Genomic DNA, 21413 nt, shown 5'->3' with positions numbered 1-21413 from the left:
AGGAGAAAAAGATAAGATGAAAGCGATAGAGAAAATTGAAGACTTGAGGAGATGCAAGACTGTGCAGTAAGAGCCCTTTCAAGGCTCCTTATAAGGCCGGATGTATTTCTTATATGCCTGTGACCTCCATCTCCCTAGCGCTTGAATCTCGGGGACAGATGCACCCCCAACTGCAGCGGCAGTGGCAGCCCCTATCCTGAAAGAATGAGTACCATAGTCTGCAGGATTTAGACCTATTTCCCCTATCGCCCGTTTCAACAAGGCGTTAAACTGAAATTTAGTTAACGGTGTCTTGTCCATATGAGTTAACCACACACCCTCCCCCGTGGGCCGGAGACTAGCGAATTTATTGGCCATTATGACTGGGCATATAACTGCTCCCTGCTGTTCTGTCATTGTCAACCAATGACCTCGGCCTAACTGGTCCGTTTTTGACTTAACTATCTTGCAGCGCATAACGTTAGGTTGTAAAATCACGTTTCTAGACAGTAAAGCCCCCCCTACGTCATTCTTGGATCTGGCTACTAGCTCGCTAATTCTGAAAGCACCGTGATACGCTACTGAGAAAGCTAACCCGAACAGCAAAGCCTCATAATCATCCATAGCTAGCTTCTGCAAAACCTCGACCAGCCTAGCTAAAATTTGGCCGTCAATAGGCCGGCGAGTGTCACTCTTCATCGGCTGCATTCTAGACCAACCTTTCAAAGCCTTTGATATAATAAATGATTTTGTGGGATCTTGTGTACCATTAAGCCTAGCCATGAATGAAATACCGGCTAAGAGAGACCCCATTCTCGCTTTAGACACCCCTTCGTTATACTGGTTCCACATAAAGCCCGTAATAGAGGGAATCTGACCTGAGATGCTGCTGTTGAAAGACGCCTGGTAACCCAACCAACGTTCCCATGCCCCTTGATAACACCTTCTAGTCGCAGGAGCCAAGGACGCCTCCGCTAGCCACTTTATACCTATCGTATCATCTGCCAAACAGAAGGGGGACACTGTAAGCCCGTTACACGGGCATGCGGGGCCAGAGACCTAAAACGTTGCCAGTCAAAACGAGAAAGAGAGTCTGCTATCTGGTTATCTACACCAGGAACGTGCCGTGCTCGAAAACTAATATCACACTCTAGGCATCTCAATACCAAGACTCGTAACAAGTTAATCGCCGGGCGTGATGAGGCACTCTGCTTGTTAATAGCCTGGACCACACCCAGGTTATCACACCAAAATACCACACTCCTTCCGCGCAACTGATCAGACCACAACTCTAAAGCCACTATTATGGGAAACAACTCCAAAGTTATCAAGTTCCGGACCAACCCCTCATCCTCCCATGACTGCGGCCAAGGGGCCGCACACCACTCTCCCTGGAAAAAAGCACCAAAACCTTTTGAGCCAGATGCGTCTGTATGTAAGTCCAAGGATGTACTGGATACTGGGGGTGTTGGCCATACTCGTATACCGTTGAAAAATGCCAGAAACCGTTTCCATACAACCAAATCCTCCCTAATTTCCTCTGACAGCCGTACTTGGGAATGGGGACTACGGCAACCCGACGTTGCTAGTTGCAATTTTCTACAAAACACTCGGCCCATAGGTATCACCCGACAAGCAAAATTGAAGGATCCTAACAGAGATTGAACCTTCCGTAAGGAGCAGGACGAGGACGACATAACTTCATCAATCAGTGACTGTAATTTAACAATTTTATCAGGGGGTAAACGACAACAACCTTCTATTGTGTCAATTTCTATGCCTAAAAAGGCCAAGCATGTGGCTGGGCCCTCTGTTTTGTCTGCAGCTATTGGTACGCCCATCACCCGGAATAGCGCTTGTGCCGAAAACAAAATGTCTTTACAACAAGGGGAATTGGCTGGGCCTATAAACAGGAAGTCATCCAGGTAATGAGCTATTCCGCGGTGTCCAGTTCCCGCCCCGACACACCAGTGGAGGAAGGAACTAAAAGCCTCAAAATATGCGCATGAAACCGAGCAGCCCATTGGCAGGCATAGATCCACATAGTACTCGTTACTAATTTTAAAACCCATAAATTTAAAGGACTCGGGATGCAAAGGGAGGAGGCGAAAAGCGGATTCTATGTCCAATTTAGCCATCATCGCTCCCTTGCCAAACTCCCTAACTAAAGTTAAAGCATCATCGAAAGACTGGTACACCACTGAGCTAATTGTAGGGTCAATCGCATCATTAACCGAGTTGCCCGCTGGGTGAGACAAATGCTGAATTAATCTAAATTTTCCCGGGGCCTTTTTTGGTACTATCCCGACCGGGGAAATGACTAAATCCTGAATGGGGGGGGATGAAAAGGGGCCCGCCATACGTCCCAGTCTTATCTCCTTACCAACCTTCTCTGCCAGAATGTCAGGGTGTAAATATGCGGAACGAAGGTTCCTGGCGGCGGTACCCGTCACCCCACTGTCAATGGGGAGGCGGAAACCGAGGCGAAAACCCTCTCTAAGGAAAGAGGCCTGGGCCGCATCCGGATAAAGAGCTAGCCACCTACAAAGGATAGGGAATATAATGGGAGACACCGCCTTAGATAGCGCTCCCTGCCCCTCCCCGCCCCCTACCGACGCCAACGGTGCCCCTAGGGCAGTCTTTGAGGGGATGACTTCCTCTACAATTGGAGCAGGCGTGTCTGTAACGGCATGCCTCCCCTCTCCCGCATGAGGAGTTGTTAAAAGCAAAGCACCGATTCCTTGAGGACAGGGGAGCACCACGTCTCCCCCCGTACTGAAACCTAGCTGACTGTGGGGGGCCGTACCCCATGTGTACGCCTCCCATCTGGGCTCTGTTCAATCTCATCCAGATTTCTACGTCCTTATAGGCCAGGGGCATATAATGTTGGCCGTGAACTTTCTCTCGGAAAAGCTTATCATACAACCTCCAGGTCCCGGGGCGTTCACAACTATGCATTTCGTTAATTAAATGGAGATATTTCCAAACGTCTATAATTGCATCTGGTCTCGTTTCCAAATAGCAGGCCGAGAAAACACAGTACCCCGTTAGCCAGTTAGAAAAATTTCTATACGCATCCTCACCAACTCCACCTCTTGCGCACGCGGCCGCCAACTCTTTCTGTGTGTCCGCTGTCAGCTCAAATATGTCAACATAATACCCTCTCTTAATCTTATATCTCATGCTGCGTCTAATGCCTATCGACAATGCTGTGTTCTCACACTTCACTAGCGGGCCTCCTGTCGGTGTGGAAGAGGTGGTATCTAACCTGTCCCTGCTCTTCCTCTTAGCTCCCCCAAAATGAGTGTTAAGTATTTTAATCAGCTTGCGCTGACCCTGCCTAGGGGAAGATGAAGCTGACTCTGCACTGGTAGTTGAAATGCTAGAATCAGACATGTATTGTGTATTGCATATAGTAGAGCCCTCATACTCACCGGATGCTCCCAGTGCCTCCTGCTGAACGGCCCCCGGTACGTCCTCATCATCCGATCCACTCTGCCGAGCCTCTTGCTGCGTTGCTGCCTGCACCGACTCTTCTCCCCGCAGCTGAAGACTCGTTGCCCCGCCCTCGTCCACCTGAGTCCCTGCGGAGGACAGCTGCACCTGTGTCGCTGGATGAGAAGACACGTTAGCATGCGGGGAGGACAAACTGTGTGAAACGTGAGGTGTGACCTCTGCCGGGGTGACTAAGGGAGAAGCATTCGAGAGATGACCGTGGAAACCAGCGGGAGGAGGGACCCTTTGACTACGGTCCCGTAGCTGTTCAGGTGGGGGGAGCTGAGGATCCTTACTAGAACACACAGCATAATTATAAAAGGAGGGTCTAGGGTACACGTGAAGGTACTGACCCGACAAGGAAGGATAGGGGGCCGACCACTCACTTCCCCCATCTAGAACGGGCCTAAAATCTTTGGGGGGGTATGGCAGAAACCCTTGGGTGCTAGTGTTGGCAGACCCGGGCTGGTTAAATGGTGCAGGTGTAAAAGACCAGCTGCCAGCTGGGACTGAAGGGCCGGAAGACCGATTTACAGAAGGGACTACGGGGGGGGCCTGATGTGAAATTGCTCCCCAGTTATTAGAAAAACTGACCGGGGCTGGCCCCAACAGCCCGGGGGCCTGGTTGGATGATATACCGGCCCTACCCGAGGATTCCAAGGAAAACAGTAGAGGGGATGAGGTGGGAGGGGGGCTGTCCCTGGAAAGGGGAAAAGGGAGGAGGGGGGGGGGGTACCGCCCGCTAATGCCCCATGGAATGCTGGCAACAGGGGGAGGATATCCTGATGCATATTGATAAGGGGCTGAGCCCCGGGAAGACCGGGAACCTGGTGGCTGTGGAGGGATGGGGAAACGGGAGGGGGGTCAAATATAATGGGGCCCAGGCCCCTATAGGGAGATGGGAGCCCCTGGGGACAGGAAGGGGGGGCTGTCACCTCTGTCCCCACTGCATTACAGACTGTGGACCCCACATCCCTAAGCCCAGCAGCAGGGGCTGGCTGAGGGAACCAGGGCCGGAAGTGACCTGGCGCCGCGGGCGCCGGGGAAGGAGATCCCCTGCCTCTAGCGCGAGCTGCTCCTGTCCTCCTGGAGCCAGCGCCGGTGACAAGCGGCCTAGCCGCCCGCTCCGGCACCTTAGCCCTCCTAGGCCGCCTGATGCCAGCCCCGCGAGGACCCCTCGCGGCAGCGGCATCGCTGGAAGCACGCCCCGCCCCCCGCCCAGACCCGCCGGACGGACCCGGCATAACCCGCTTGGTTGAAGAGGGGGGGGGGAGCGGCAGCCCGGGAAACGGGGGCAGGAGCCTCCGTGGAAGCCACGGAACGGGGAGGGGGAGGAGGAGGAGGGGAAAACCTGGAGGGGACAGACCTGGAACGGCGGGGCCGAGTGGATGACATGGCGCGGAGGGGGGGGGTGGAAGAACAAGGACTGAAAAAAGGGGGAGAAGAAGGAGATATATATAAAGAACAAAAGGAAGAGAAAGAAAGGAGATGGAGAAAAACGAGGGAAATATAATAGAAGACAAGACAGAAAATACAATATAACAGAACTACTTAGCCTGATGCTGCCAGGTATCCGGATCCAGGAAACAGGAAGCTCTCCCTCCTCTGCTGCTGGATATATTCTTTCCACAACCACTCCCACCTTGTTCCAATTGGCTGATTCCGTCCCAGGCTTAACCCCTTGTTGGTAAGTAACATATTCAGCTCACAACACATGCTTTTAAACTCCTTCGGCTTAATGGCCTCTCTCATACTTTTGTGAGCACAGCAAGAACAATGTTTTATTTCATTTATAATCTTATGCCTCCGAAATACACTCACAATATCCTTACCATATGTATTCATAGGAATAATGGTCATCCAATTATAAACTTAAAGATTACATAATTTAATAAAAGTACTGATCTATTTATACACAGGAGACCAGTGACCGGACACCCCCCTCCCAGTATGAGTAATATAAGCCATAATGACATGAAACACATGTTGTATTCGAACAATATTGATATAAGGCAATGAACGATCTTTGATTCAAAGTAGTTGTTTATTCGGCACAGGTTACAGCGTGATTGTCATAAAGGTGTCAGAATCAGCTGACATTTTATAAGGTACAGAATCTATTTTTAGCATACATATATTTTATACTCAAAGTGACATAATGATTTTTCTAAACCAATCAACAATCTTCTTAATTACATATAATGTTTGTTTCAGCACATGGTAAAGTTCCACGTTTAATGTAGACATTGACCAGTTCTCACGCCATTTCTTTATCTGGCTTTATCAGACATATTGGGCAGACATTTTTGTATTTCTACCCCCTATCCTGTCTATACTCCTTATTCCTGTCCTTAAAGTCCTTATCCTGCTATTCTCTTTATGACATTTATCTCATTATTTATTATGCTGTTTGCTATCAGGTTATGTCATATTGACCTTGCTTAAGATTATTATTATTATTATTATCATTTATTTGTTAGGTGCCACAAAGTATCCGCAGCGCCGCACACAGTACTAACAGTAGACTATACAGGGTGAAACCATACAGAACAATGAACAAAAAGTACCAGTACTTCAGAAACTCCGGCCAGTCATATGCAGTAAAGACGGAGCAGAAGAACAGGTATGGAGACAGGAGGGGAGAGGGCCCTGATCATACGAGCTTACATCCTAAGGGAGGGTAAACAGACCAGGCACAAGAGGAGCCAGTTGAGGCAAGAGGAGAGAAGGGAGGACGAGCTAAAGGGAGGTGATGGGGGTTATGTAGATGGTTGGTAGGCTTTGAGGAAGAGGTGAGTTTTGAGTGCACATTTGAAGGAGCACAGACTAGGAGAGAGATGGATGGAATCAGGGAGGTCGTTCCAGAGAAGGGGGGCTGCACGGGAAACCATTTCTTGAAGGGCAAGTATTAAAACATAATATTTTCTGTGCTTGGTTATGTGTTAATGTATATAATGAATACTTATTGGAATAATATGGATTATTGTGAATTATTATTTCCACACACACTAGCTATTGTTCTATGGTAAAACATTCAAATTAATTACCATCTCAATTTTTGAAAAAAGTAGCTGATCATCACTCGGATGCCTCTGGGATACTGAATCTGTTTGTTCCAATGACCTCATACCCCCTTCCACCTGAAGTCAGGATCCAATCAAAGCATCTAAATGTTACCAATGATGCAGGATAGTGATGTGAGGCTCCTGTCACACTGCTGCTGGGAGATTGTGGTGTCACTTGTATCTCTGTATGAAAGCAAATTATTTCTATGTCCCCCTGTACAGGTTGTGAGAGAACTAAGGAGATGTGCACATGGAGGACAGTTATTTCCCTTTCTCCCATGCTCTAGTTTTGTCAGATGAACAGAAGACAAATGGAAACTCAGATAAAGATCATCGGTCTCTATGTAGATTCCTTGAGGTCCGGTCGTGTTCTCTAATCAGGCGCCCATATAAGAACAGCTGCCCTAACAGTAATGAGGAGCACATCCTTGAATCGTGGCAGACATCAGGACGACTCTTTGGGGCGCCGCACTTTGCAGGTGTAATGTGCTGGTTGGGTGGACATTTCTGCAGAGTCCATGCACAGTCAGCCTGCTGTGTCAGGTATATGTTAGATACAGTGTCGGACTGGGCCAGCGGGCTACCAGTGAAATCACCGATAGGCCCGGCTACCTTACGACCACACCCCCTTTTACAAGTGGGCAGAGCTTACCTGGAGACCCATTGTACTCACCAGGGTCCTCTCCGGTATCCCCGCTGCTCAATTGCGATCGCAGCTGCGATCATGTGACCCACCCCTCCCCCTATCAGCTGATGTTCCCACCGCCGCTGAAAGGAGAATGAGCAGAGAGGCTGAAGCAATCAACATATGGGTAAGTAGACTCTTTAACTATTTCTTTATATTGTTTGTGCTATCGCTAAAATATATATATATATATATATATATATATATATATGTGTGTGTGTGTGTGTGTGAATTGGGGACACTTGCGTGGCATAACATTGGGGGCACTACTGTGTGGCATAACATTGGGGCACTGCTGTGTGGCATAACATTGGGGGCACTGCTGTATGGCATAACATTGGGGGCACTACTGTGTGGCTTAACATTGGGGCACTACTGTGTGGCATAAGATTGGGGCACTACTGTGTGGCATAACATTGGGGGCACTACTTTGTGGCATAGGGGGGCTGCCTATATATATTAAAATAAAGGGGGGCTGACTATACTAAACTATAGTGAGGGGGGCTGCCTATGCTAAACTATAGTGAGGGGGGGCTACACAGAGAACACTATAAGGAGGGGGTGATGGGACCTTTAATGTGGTTTTGGTCTATAATTGAATGTGGGGCTGAGTGTGGGGAGGAGGGCTATCTATTAAACGTGAATATTAGTTATTTAATGCTAGGAATGGTCGTGGGAAATGGATGTATTAACCGTAAATGCTATTAATTTATTGCTGGGGCTGTTTGGAGTGAGGGTAATAGGTTTATTTATTAAATGGGAATACTATTAATTTAATGTTGGGGTTGGTTGGAGGGAAATAGATCTATTTATCAAATGTGAGCACTATTACTTTAATGTTGAGGCTAGAGAGAGGCCTAATTATTAAATGTGGGTGCTGTTGATTTAATGGCAGGGATGGTTGGCGTTTCTAAATGTACCCATTATTTTTTCCAAATAGGGTCCTCAACATTCCAGGATCCAGACAAGCCGCGACTAAAGAAACCAACAGCCACAGGTGGTAAAAGTGACAACAACAGGTTGGACAGTCTGTCAAATGTTCTGAGTCTAGTGCAGGCTTGGCTAACCTGTGATATTCCAGGTGTTGTGAAACTACAAGTCCCAGCATACCCTTAAAGCAATAAGCTGCTATATATTGGCAAAGCATGCAGGGGCTTGTAGTTTCACAACACCTGGAGTGCTATAGGTTAGCCAAGCCTGGTCTAGTGGGACAATCCTGATTTTTGGTGACTGTTCTGCCCAATCTAAGGGGCAGGTCAAGACTGTGTATTCTTTATACACACACTGTATGCTTTATATACTACACTAAGGTGCTAGCTGTCCTTCGTGGGCTGACCACTCCCCCTCTAGGGTCAGGTCCCGCCTCTATGATGGCTGACCACACCCCCTCTGGTGGGCCCTAGTGTTGCAGTCCCCCAGTGGGCCCTTCATGCCCCAGTCCGACACTGGTTATATGCATTCTACTAGAGAGTGTAACAAAGATAGGTGGGGGGTGTTTAGATAATACATTTTTGTAAAAAAAAAAAAAATGTGGACACATCCTTTAAATAATGTAATACCCAAATAATTCCTGACTTATTGGATTATGTAGCACAGTCACAAGTTCTGCTTCTACCGCTCAGCTGAAAAAGTCTGATGATCTGCAACACTTATATTAATGCTGAAAAGCCAATAAAAGTGTGCCAGCTATAACCTCTATTTATATGGCAGATAATTACACATGTATCACATGTTCTTTTACCAATAAACCAATCCAAAAAATTTTGTCGTCTCCTGCAAATAAAAACATTGCAATTTGGGGATACAGGAGAGACCTATCAGATACTGTACAGATTTCTTACTACATGGACCAATCACTGATCAGTCTGTTTGCCGAAACCACATCACATGATCTGACACCTGTTGTACTAAAGGGGGCAAAATGAGCATTTACGTCAGAGCAATCTGGACAGTAGTCCCCATTAGACTTTCTTTATAATAGAGCCAAATGGGAGAGACCCTAAAAGATCTCCAGTCTCAGCCCCTGGTACCCTAGAAGGGCAGGAGAACCTTTGTTTAATAGAGGTGACTTTCCTTAGTTAGATATTGGTTATCTGAACCTAGTTCTTTGCTAATATTGTGTTAATCTATCTCCTAGAATTACAATAGATGCCAGTGTTAGGGTATACTTACAAATTAGCTATTGAAATTACAGTGTTTAAGTACAAATAAGATCCCTGGTAATATTGGGGTTTCAGAGTCATGTTAATATATGGACGTTTGGCTTGAGTGCTTCTTTCCATACTCACCCTCAGGTACATAACCTCCCACTCACTGTCTACCCTTCCAAGATACTTTGCTATGTGCCAGATAATTGGGGAGAGTAATGGACAGAGAGCTTACCACCCTTAACATAACACCCATATAATAACTTAGTTTACAGCTATAAATCATATTCTGTTCTCCAACTGCTCTAGACTATACATTCCCACTTTTTGAACCTCCTCTAAAAGGAAATCCCTAGGTTCTCAATCTGAGATACAAGTACCGCAAAGGTAACCTTAGATAGTTTCAAAAGGAACTTCAGTCTATTGAATGGAACATTTATTGATACATTTACACACTTACAGAGGGTTAGTAGCATCGGAAAGCTAACTTCACATAAACAAATATGTATGTATTTTTTAAATAGCTTCGACCCTATGGGTAAATTACTGTATAGAAAACATTGTGTTTCTTTTCAATAATTGTTGGTTACATTTTCTGGTAAAGTTTATCTAACAGTCGCCATTAGAAACCATTTATACAGCGGGGGAAAGAGTAGGAGCCCGGGGCCCTCGCTCAGCCGCGTCATTCTCCCTACAACACTCTGTACTATGGTGCTGTCTGTTTATACACATATTAATTTCTACAAAATAATGTAACGTTTACATGCACTTATCATGTATACACGGACAATGTACATAATATCCCTTACTGCTATATGTACAATGATCTCTCTGTATGATGTCGGTATATAACACAGGCCAAAACCGGTTTTATAGCGAGGGTGACTTATAATGTCAGTATTACATGTTAAAGCTTTATTATGCTGAGTACCTGGTAGTAAGCAAGGGAGGCGTTATGAAGCGGTAATATAAAGAGGGATCACTGTATATTGGGCACTTTTATAGCAACAAAATAATAATACTAATTATACTTATTGAGTGAAAAATATCAGGTTAATTTTGCTAAACATTAAGGCATACTGGGTGTTGTAGTACAACCCATCTCGTATTGTTAAGAAACAGTCTTAAACTGAAATTTCCAGAAGCAGGAGCTTTACAATATCCCATTCACCCCCTGTAGACATCACAGCCAATAGTAGTAAGTGTAGTACAGACTACAGTAATAGGGTATACACTGACTGACAGACAGCTATAGCAGCCAATCAGAGTTATCAGTGAATCAGAGATAGGGAAATCCCACATACATGTATATTTATATATTTATAATGAAAGTTTCTAACACACCAACAAGGGAACAAATCCAGACACACTGGTCATCTGGTTACACGGGAGGAGGGGCTCAGCTGTAGCTCCACCCACTGTTTCTTTCTATTGGATAAATGTTCCACCAATCAGATTCCTCTCCCTGTGAAGTCTGGACAGATTGCTTATGATATTTTTTTACTGCTCCTGACTCTCCCAGATATCTTTATACAACCTCCCCCTACCCATAATGCAGCATGAAGGGGCTCAGTGAAGGTGGCAGTGACGGTGTGTAAGTGTCTGATCGGGTCACACAGAGCATAAAAGGACATCTGTCCAGCCTCATAATCCAGACATATCCTCACTCTATCACAGGGAATATTGTCAGGCAACTGGATTACATTACTGTCATGTATCACTGAATACTGATTATTATTCCTATCCAAACACCAGGACCTGTTATTATTTCCAATGTATGACTGATTTCCACTACTATCTATACTGGGATAACACATCCCTACCCTCCAGCTCACTGAACTACTGACATCCGCTTCCCAGTAATGTCGTCCTGAGGAAAATCTACTGGTGCTTATTACCTGTTTATAAATTATTGGAGGAGCCTGTATCATCCATGAGTTACCATAGTAATTAGAGGTCATGCCATATGATGAATCTACATATTCACCAGTGTTTAAGTCTTGTAATATGTCTGTAGCTTCCTGCATATAGATCCCTATAGTCATTCCTGTTATTGTATCAGATAATGTGTGTAATATCTCTGAGATGAGACCCACATCCAGATCTCCTACACCATTAACCTGTTCATCATGTCTCTCTCTGTCCTCAGTATCACACAAATCACCTGTGTCTGGTTCCTGTAAGACAGTAACTGGATCAGACATGTTACACAGCTCCTCAATGTGACGCATCGTCCTGGACAGCTCGTCCTTCTTTATTTCCAGCTGCCGAATCAGATCAGAAACACTCTCCTCCTGTCTGGAGATCTCACTCAGGACTCTCTTCTCTAGGTCTTCCAGCTGTCTCTTGATGTCTCTAAACAGGACAGTGACTCTCTCTCTCTCACTAGCTGCTTTTTCTTGATCTTCTCTCCTGCGCTCCTGCAGTCTCTGGACTCTTTTCTCAGTCTCCTCTCTCTTTGTGGTCAGTTTCTGCAGAACATTTCTCAGTTTCTCCTTCTTCTTCTCAGAGGCCTCATCCAGTGACTCCATCTGATGTCCTCTGTGTTCCCCAATCAGACAGCAGGACACACAGATACAGGCAGCGTCCTCAGTGCAGTAATACTCCAGGATCTTCTTATGGACGGAGCATTTCCTGTTCCCCAGGGAAGTGGTGGGATCAGATAAGACGTGTTCTGCTGACTTGCTGTGTACTCTCAGGTGATTATCACACAGAGAAGCCTCACAATGCAGACAGGATTTAGCAGCAGATACAGGAGAGTGAATACAGTAAGTGCAGAAGATCCCAGTCTCCTCCTGATCTGGCCGAGTAGACAGTAAACTCCCCACTATGTTACACAGAGTTATGTTCCTCTGCAGTGCAGGACGCTCCTGACACTCTGCTCTGCATTCAGGACAGATATAAACTCCAGACCCCTCCTGTGTATCCAGCACACGATCAATACAGACCCGGCAGAAGTTGTGTCCACATCTCAGGTTTACAGGATCTGTATAAATGTTCAGGCAGATGGAACAGTCCAGCTCCTTTCTCAGATCAGCAGACGCCATCACTGACAGCAGAAGAGAGAAATGAAATGGACTCAGACACCAGTGGGTGTGTTTCACATTCTTCAAACAGGGCGAGGCTGAGCTTGTCACTCACATTATATGTATAGGCTCAGTTATACTAAGGGACACACCTTATTTTGGAAAAAGTAAAGGTCATTTAATAATTTTCTCATTTTACAAGGATTACACAAAAAATAACTTAATTAGAAATACAGTAATTTAGTTGGTGACGATTTTGTGATTAAAATATATTGACAAAGACATAAATAACAGTTAATTTTTTTCATTGCTGGTTACATCTTAAACGGTATTAGGTTGTTATGGCTTTGTAATGGGAAAATGTAACACTGCTATTCCTTAATAAGTCTTACTATCTATCATACTTGCAAACCAGTTTTCACTTTACTTATTTACAGTGTATATTACTTATTATTATATATATTGGCTACTCTGCATCGTATCACTTATTGTGTCAGCTATTTATTACAGAAATACAAGCCTCAGCATACTGGGACTTGTAGTACCACAACAGCTACAGGGACCAGGTTGATTAATACAATAATGCAAGATTAAAGTACAATTTGTTAAATATATCAACTACATTACTAACAAATAATTGATAGGCTTTTTTTTTAATGTTTTGTACGTATAAATGTAGCTGTATATTCAATCAGTTATTTATGTTTCCCAAGTCAGGAAAACAAACGTTAGTTACACCATTTATTTTTCCAACATTTAAATAAAAAAAAGTCTAAATAAATGTGGAAAATTAGATTCACTAGATATAAATATCCCTGAGAAGCAGTGACACCAACACTACCCCTCTCCCCCGCATAGGGTAGTGCTACCACTGGGGGGCGCATGTCCTGGATAATATCTATCTCCTGCCCCTCATAGGGTAGTGCTACCACTGGGAGGGGCACATGTCCTGGGTAATATCTATCTCCTGCCCCTCATAGGGTAGTGCTACCACTGGGAGGGGCACATGTCCTGGGTAATATCTATCTCCTGCCCCTCATAGGATAGTGCTACAACTGGGGGGCGCATGTCCTGGGTAATATCTATCTCCTGCCACTCATAGGGTAGTGCTACCACTGGGAGGGGCACATGTCCTGGGTAATATCTATCTCCTGCCCCTCATAGGGTAGTGCTACCACTGGGAGGGGCACATGTCCTGGGTAATATCTATCTCCTGCCCCTCATAGGGTAGTGCTACCACTGGGAGGGGCACATGTCCTGGGTAATATCTATCTCCTGCCCCTCATAGGATAGTGCTACAACTGGGGGGCGCATGTCCTGGGTAATATCTATCTCCTGCCCCTCATAGGGTAGTGCTACAACTGGGGGGCGCATGTCCTGGGTAATATCTATCTCCTGCCCCTCATAGAGTAGTGCTACCACTGGGGGGCGCATGTCCTGGGTAATATCTATCTCCTGCCCCTCATAGGATAGTGCTACCACTGGGGGGGGTGCAGGTCCTGGGTAATATCTATCTCCTGCCCCTCATAGGATAGTGCTACCACTCTGCGGTGAAGGTCCTGGGTAATATCTATCTCCTGCCCCTCATAGGATAGTGCTACCACTCTGCGGTGAAGGTCCTGGGTAATATCTATCTCCTGCCCCTCATAGGATATTGCTACCACTGGGGGGTGCAGGTCCTGGGTAATATCTATCTCCTGCCTCCTGGTGGTAGAGAAGTGTACAGGACACAACAGCAGTAGATGATCTCCACTGGGCTGTACCATACCTCACCTCCGGTCTTGTCCAAGCATCACCATAGAGGGTCTGATTTAAGTCCGAATGCAACTTGAACGTAAGTAAAGAAACCATTTATACAGCGAGGGAAAGAGTATACGGGGCTCACACCCAGTCACATAATTTTCTCTACAACACTGTGCACTGATTGTTCTTGGGATCTATGTACATATTAATTTCTGCAAGTAAATGTAAAGTAATAATCATGTATATGCTGTTGTAGTCAAATAATTGGATGAAGTAAGCTAAATTGATTAATATTGTTTTACCGTGGGATTAGTACGGCGCGTGTAATGACGCAATCACACGGATTAATAACACACACATTTACATTCGTATTTACACTTGTAAATAACACACATTTATCAAGGTTCCAATCCACATTTATTTATTAGTAAAATGTATTGGAGATTATTTATACATAGATAATATCATAGTAACGATATTTATGGTTCAGGTCATCTAAAAGATAAAGGGCTAGATTTACTAAGCTGCGGGTTTGAAAAAGTGGGGATGTTGCCTATAGCAACCAATCAGATTCTAGCTTTCATTTATTTAGTACATTCTATAAAATGACAGCTAGAATCTGATTGGTTGCTATAGGCAACATCCCCACTTTTTCAAACCCGCAGCTTAGTAAATCTAGCCCAAAGAGATTGGTCTCATATTAAATCTTATATCACCAGAATTAACCCGGTTTTGTCAGAGTAGTGATCACATCTAGCGGTCGCAAATTATGAGCAATATGAGATTAATACTCAAAAGTATTTTGTTTACGAGTCAGTTTAAACTGATTATTTGGCGGGAAGACACGTAGCCAACAGCTGGAGTGAGTTGCCCCCACCCTTGGAGAAGATCAAATGAACTGACCTATGTCCAGCAGTCTACTGGAACATCGTTAACCCTGGACCAATGAAGACCTTTCTTAGTCTTATCTGTGTAAATTTGTGACAACATCACTGATTATGTTAATTCAAACTGCATATAAGCAAGTCCTGGGCCATTGTTAAATCTCTCTCTCTTTCTGACTATATGGGCCCAGGATGCACTTGCGTAATGTAATTTATTCGGTTTTATACTGTTTATTACCTTTTATGATTCATCATGGTTGCTGTAAATCCTGCTATCTTTTGCTATTAAATCTCTGTGTGCATTGGAACCACAATAACAGCATTGTACAAAGTTTATTGGTAGCAACAAAACAAACACTACAATACTGAGACCATCCAGCACAGTGTACATACAATCTCATTACCGCTATATGTACAATGATCCCTTTTTATGATGCCAGTTTAAAACACAGGACAAACACTGGCGTCATAGTGAGATAGACTTATAGGGCCTGATACATGTTCGGACACAACCTGCACACAGCTTGGGTTTAAAATAAGAGCATGGATTTGTGCGTAGCTCCAACCGTATTCAAAGCCAAGCGGATCTTAAGATACGTATCAATTTGAATCTGGGTGGAAGTGCGCTCTGCCTAAACAGTTATTGCCGAATGTAGACACACAGAACAGACTGCAGTATACACACAACCATATGTACAATAAAAGTTCACATCAGTACCAATAAATCTTTTATAATAAATTAAAATAACAGCTACTAACAGTATAATAATTTAAATAAATGTTATGACAAACACAGGACTTGAACCGGCCGCATCTGCGTTGGATCACCCTTACTGTATATTGCCTATGTTAGTCATCCCTTTCTCTCCCCCGTACTGCCTTTTAAGTCATTGACAGTAGTAAGTGTCAGTTGCGTTTGGACATGAATTGCATTTAACTGCGTTCATTGGCGTAATATCTGTATCTGGGCATGTGCAGAGCTATTTTACACAACACACGCTACGCAAACGTAAATACATACGTACTAACATGAATCAGGCCCAGAAATACTAAAAAATACATTTTGTTACATAGATCGGGGGTATATCTTTGTTGGGGGTGTTTTGGGTTTTTTTTCTAAGCATTTACAAAACAACAAGCTGTCACTACAGGTCCCCTTTCAAAATGCTCATAGACTCCACACCAGTGGAAGATATGCAAACCATGCTGAAACTTGAAACTTTTGGAATAACATCCCAGATGTGCAGCTGCACATCGCACAGCTAAACACAGATGTCTCCAATTAAAATGACCAATAAATAAAGGTGTTCAGTTCATTCATTTGCGCACAATGGGGGGGGGGCGGGCGGCTCACATTGGGGGCCTCACGGGGGAATGGAGGCGCCCTTAGCCCAGAGGCCTCCATTCCCTTAATCCGGCCCTGGCTCTAAGAGCCGGGATCCAAAAGAAGGATCCTGAGTGATTTCTATAATAGTGTTCCCAGGAAGAGGAGACTCTGGCTCACAAGCTATGGCGAGGTCTGTGGGAGCGGTCTCTGCCGCCCGAACTATGCCGGGTGAGTCGACAGTGGGGGATTTGCCAGTGTTAACTGATGGCTGGAGCGGCGGAGGGTACTCAGAGTCTGTTGATGCTTCCCTTAATCAGTCAGGGTTAGCAGCATGGGGTGACAGAATGGAGAATGCCATTATTGAGGTTGGGGTGAGGTCAGAATTCAGACAGAGGTGGGTCAGTACGTAAGGGTTAACAGTCTCCATTAAACAAGAGTCAAAATGTGAGTAGACCAGGGATGAGAAAGAGTAAAAGAGACAGAAACTCATAGGATGCAATATCTTTATTATAATATATTTATATAATAGAATTAAGTAATCTGCAGACAAGTGTGGCTAGTCATCCAGCAAGATGGAGTCCAAAGGTTGTCAGGAACTGTACCTACTTCACAGAGGAGAGCGTTAGGATACATGGAAATTAAGTGATAAGTAAGTATATTTGGCATGCTGTTTCCAGCTTACTGTCGCAAAACAAAACTTGATATTGTATACTGTGCTGCTTACTACACTGTTTTATATTATGTATAAGAGTCTTACAATTAGGATGCTAATTAAGAATACAAAACATTTTAAATTAAGTGACATCTTTCGTGCAGTTTTTTCTTGACAATATAAGCATAAGCTGATGATATAGATATTATTTTTAATATTTGTTGAGAGCAATAATTATAAATAAGTTATGCAAGACTATTAGACACACGGCCTGAGTCATTAAGGAAAGTAAGGCAAAGAAAAGGAGTAAATGTTTTTTTGGGACAAACCATGATACAATGCAAGGGGCGCAAATTAATTTATTATTTTGCAGATAAGTTAAATATTGGCTATTTTTTCATCTAACATACAAATACTTGCTAGCTTTATTTTTACACTTGAATTTAACGTTGATCTAGGACATGCCCTAACCCAACTATAAATCTGTCCCCACATTTGAAATTTACTATCCCCTCCAATGCACAATGCAACATGGTTTTGCCCAGTTACTCCTTTTCTATGCTTTGCTCTCCTTAGTGACTCAGACCCTCAGTGTTACCAAAAAAGAGTAGTAGTCACCCTACTGTCCTTTAATAACATCTATATCACTGCACAGGGTACTTAATAGTAAGCAAACGACTTAACCAATCTTTATTTTTCTGTACGTCACTTCTGTATGTCCTAAGAAATGTATTGTGTTTGGTCTTATATTAATCCACATTTCATCCGCAGGAATCCGGTATCATCTGAGAAGCGATCGCACAAAGTGGTCACTAGTTATTATTAGTATAAGATTAATTCTCAAAGATACTCTGTTAATGGGTTAGTTTAAACAAGATTTTCGGTGGTTCCCTGAGGCAAGACACTTACACAGCTGTTGGAGTGAGTTGCCCCCACCTTTGAAGAAGCATTGTTTGAACTGACCTATGACCTTCATTTTACTGGACCATCATAAAACCTGAATCAATGAAGAACTCTCAGTGTTATCTTTGTATACATTGTGAAATCATCACTGTTTTTTTTTTTTAAACCAAACATATATATATATATATATATATATATATATATATATATATATATATATATATATATATATATATATATATACACAGGCCACTAGTACAGTAACAGTCTCTTTGACAACATAGACTTCAGGATTGATGAACTATTACTGGATCCAGTGCGCAAGCGTAATGTATTGGTTATACTTTCTTGTATTTTGTTATACTTTGCTATTAAATCTCTTTGTGCGCTGGACCCATATTAATCGTATCGGACAATCTTTATTGGTGCCGACAGAAACGGACATTATCTTATATAAGGATGGCATTGTTCAGATCTTCTTTAGACCCCAGTGATGAGTTATGAAGGCTGTGTCAGATCTCCTAGTAATCTAGGATGCATGATTCCACCAACCGCTGCTTGTGGCATATGGGATCTCCATGCAGTGTATCCGAGGAATTAGGAGTTTGTCTAACAACATATTGAAGCGAAGTTTTTTTAATTGTGATATTAATTATTTAATAATTGTCTTATACATAGTTTGGGAGTGTACCATTCTTTCTTTGTGCTAGTATTCCAGGATTGTAATCTTGATAACCTGATACATATTTAATTCAACAGTACATAATATTCCCTTACTGATATATGTACAATGTTCCTTATTTATAAGCTGGTTTAAATCACAGGCTGAGTTAGTACATAGGGGTAACTGAGGATGGTGTTATACAGGGGGTGTAATAAAGAGGGAGCACTGTATAATAAGCACGTTGATAATACAAAATAATAATAGTAGTTATGCGTATTGGTTCTAACAAACACCAATTTATTAAAGATAAGTAACGAGACATGCATGACTTACTATACAATTGCAAGTAGGCAAAGCTTTACAGAGTCAACATCCCATTCCTGTATACATAACAGCCAATAGGAGCAAATGCAAACCTCCCAGCATTTATACATACAAAAAAAAAGGAGAAAATTATATCTGCCGCATGATCCACCCGAACTCCACCAGATGCATAAAGAGAAGCCCACTTTTGAATGAAACTCCATCCACTTTCATATAAAGTCCGCCAGCTATTGAGGTTCACAAATCGGGACTGCCTATCCACAATTGTGACAGTTAGGAGGTATGTTAGATATCTTTATACAACCTCTCTCTACATATAATGCAGCATGAAGGGGCTCAGTGAAGGTGGCAGTGAAGGTGTGTAAGTGTCTGATCGGGTCACATAGAGCATAAAAGGACAGCTGTCCAGCCTCATAATCCAGACATACCCTCACTCTATCACATGGCATATTGTCACGTACCAGGAACTCTTTCCGGTTATATATCACTGAATACTGATTATTACACCAGCTCATGCTCAAACCCCATGATTTCTTACTACATCCAATGTATGACTGATCTCCTCTCCTGTCTATACTGGGATAACACATCCCTACCCTCCAGCCCCCTGATTTACTAACCTCCACTTCCCAGTAATGTCGCCCTGAGGAAAATCTCCTGGTGCTTATTACCTGATTATACTGAAATTTCTCTGGTGTTTCTGGATGATTCTTGTTTGTTGATACTGATGCAGTTTTGCCGTCACCTGATATATGTATATTATTACCAGCTGTGTTTACATCCAGTAATATGTCTGCAGGTTCCTGCACATAGATCCCTATATTTATTCCTGTCATTATATCAGATAATGTGCATAATGTCCTTGAGATGAGACCCACATCCAAATCTCCTACATCATGGACCTGGTCATCATGTCTCTCTCTGTCCTCAGTATCACACAAGTCACTTGTGTCTGGTTCCTGTAAGACAGTCACTGGATCAGACATGTTACACAGCTCCTCAATGTGACACATCTTTCTGGACAGCTCGTCCTTCTTTATTTCCAGCTGCTGGATCAAATCAGAGACTGAGAGTGAAACTCTCTCTTCCTGCCTGCAGATCTCAATCAGGACTCTCTTCTCTAGGTCTTCCAGCTGTCTCCTGATGTCTCTAAACAGGGCAGTGACTGTCTCTGTTACACCAGCTGCTTTTTCCTGATCTTTTCTCCTGCGCTCCTGCAGTCTCTGGACTTTTTTCTCAGTCTTCTCTCTCTTTGTGGTCAGTTTCTGTAGAACATTTCTCAGTTTCTTCTTCTTCTTCTCAGAAGCCTCATCCAGCGACTCCATCTGATGTCCTCTGTGTTCCCCGATCAGACAACAGGATACACAGATACAGACAGAATCGTTTGTGCAGTAATACTCCGGGATCTTCTTATGGACGTTGCATTTCCTGTTCCCCAGGGAAGTGGTGGGATCAGATAAGATATGTTCTGCTGACTTGCTGTGTACTCTCAGGTGTTTATCACACAGAGAAGCTTCACACAATAGACAGGATTTAACAGCAGGTACAGGAGAGTTCACACAGTAAGTGCAGAAAATCCCAGTCTCCTCCTGATCTGACCGAGTAGACAGGAAACTATCCACTATGTTACACAATGGTATGATCTTTATCAGTACAGGACGCTCCTGACACACTGCTCTGCATTCAGGACAGGTATAAACTCCAGACCCCTCCTGTGTATCCAGCACACGATCAATACAGACCCGGCAGAAGTTGTGTCCACAGCTCAGTGATACAGGATCTGTATAAATGTTCAGGCAGATGGAACAGTCCAGTTCCTTTCTCACATCAGCAGACGCCATCGCTGACAGCAGAAGAGAGAAATGAAACTGAAAGTCTCTGACACTCAGACACCAGTGGGTGTGTTTCACATTCTGTACACAGGGCGAGGCTGAGCTTGTCACTTCTCACATTAGAATTACAGGCTCAGTTATAGTAAGGAACACAGCTAATATGTAAAGGTACATCATGCAGAAAAATTTACTTATTTTAAAAATTATAAAGGTAAATAAGTTAAACATTAATAATGTTGCACATTTTGCCAGGAGCACTGGTGGAAATGGGTTGGTATACGGTGGAATGCCATACCACTATTTCTCCTACTGTTTTGATTGTAAAACTAACAGATATGACATTTCATTCACTTGCACATTCCATACCACCACTTCTAAATTTCCACTTGGGCCACTCGCTGGGATTATCTAAAAGTTACTATATCTAAAGACACAGTTTTTTAGTGGCCTATTTATCAAAGCTTCAAGAGCCCTATTGCTGGTGAATTTTAAGAAAAAAAGCATATACTATATATATACACTATATATATAAATAAATAATATACAGAGTGCAGACTCACCATATAAAGGTGAAAAAATATAGTTTCCTTTGCTTCATACCAATGTTTCAGTCCTGGAGCAGGACCTTTTTCATGGACATAAAACGAAGAACTTCAAAGTGCAAGGACTCTATTATACACTCATAAC

General features: G+C 43.5%; 2 protein-coding genes across 2 annotated transcripts; both read right to left on the bottom strand.

Annotated features, from left to right (window-relative positions):
• Window positions 1-9790: 9790 nt before the first annotated feature.
• Window positions 9791-12497, bottom strand: LOC142153166 (E3 ubiquitin/ISG15 ligase TRIM25-like). The gene has a single exon (XM_075210493.1). The coding sequence runs from the start codon at window positions 12416-12418 to the stop codon at window positions 10859-10861; it is 1560 nt and encodes a 519-aa protein (XP_075066594.1). The 5' UTR covers window positions 12419-12497; the 3' UTR covers window positions 9791-10858.
• A 5635-nt stretch (window positions 12498-18132) lies between these two features.
• On the bottom strand, window positions 18133-20774 carry LOC142153165 (E3 ubiquitin/ISG15 ligase TRIM25-like). The gene has a single exon (XM_075210492.1). The coding sequence runs from the start codon at window positions 20733-20735 to the stop codon at window positions 19149-19151; it is 1587 nt and encodes a 528-aa protein (XP_075066593.1). The 5' UTR covers window positions 20736-20774; the 3' UTR covers window positions 18133-19148.
• Window positions 20775-21413: the final 639 nt, after the last annotated feature.

The sequence above is a fragment of the Mixophyes fleayi genome, chromosome 4 (assembly GCF_038048845.1).
Source record: "Mixophyes fleayi isolate aMixFle1 chromosome 4, aMixFle1.hap1, whole genome shotgun sequence".
Classification (NCBI taxonomy): Eukaryota; Metazoa; Chordata; class Amphibia; order Anura; family Limnodynastidae; genus Mixophyes; species Mixophyes fleayi.
The sequence above is the reverse complement of the archived record's forward strand: the minus strand, read 5'-3'. Positions and strand labels throughout refer to the sequence as shown.

Excerpts from the sequence above, each read along its gene's own strand:
- LOC142153166 (XM_075210493.1), bottom strand. The coding sequence starts at position 12,418 with ATGGCGTCTGCTGATCTGAGAAAGGAGCTGGACTGTTCCATCTGCCTG.
- LOC142153165 (XM_075210492.1), bottom strand. The coding sequence starts at position 20,735 with ATGGCGTCTGCTGATGTGAGAAAGGAACTGGACTGTTCCATCTGCCTG.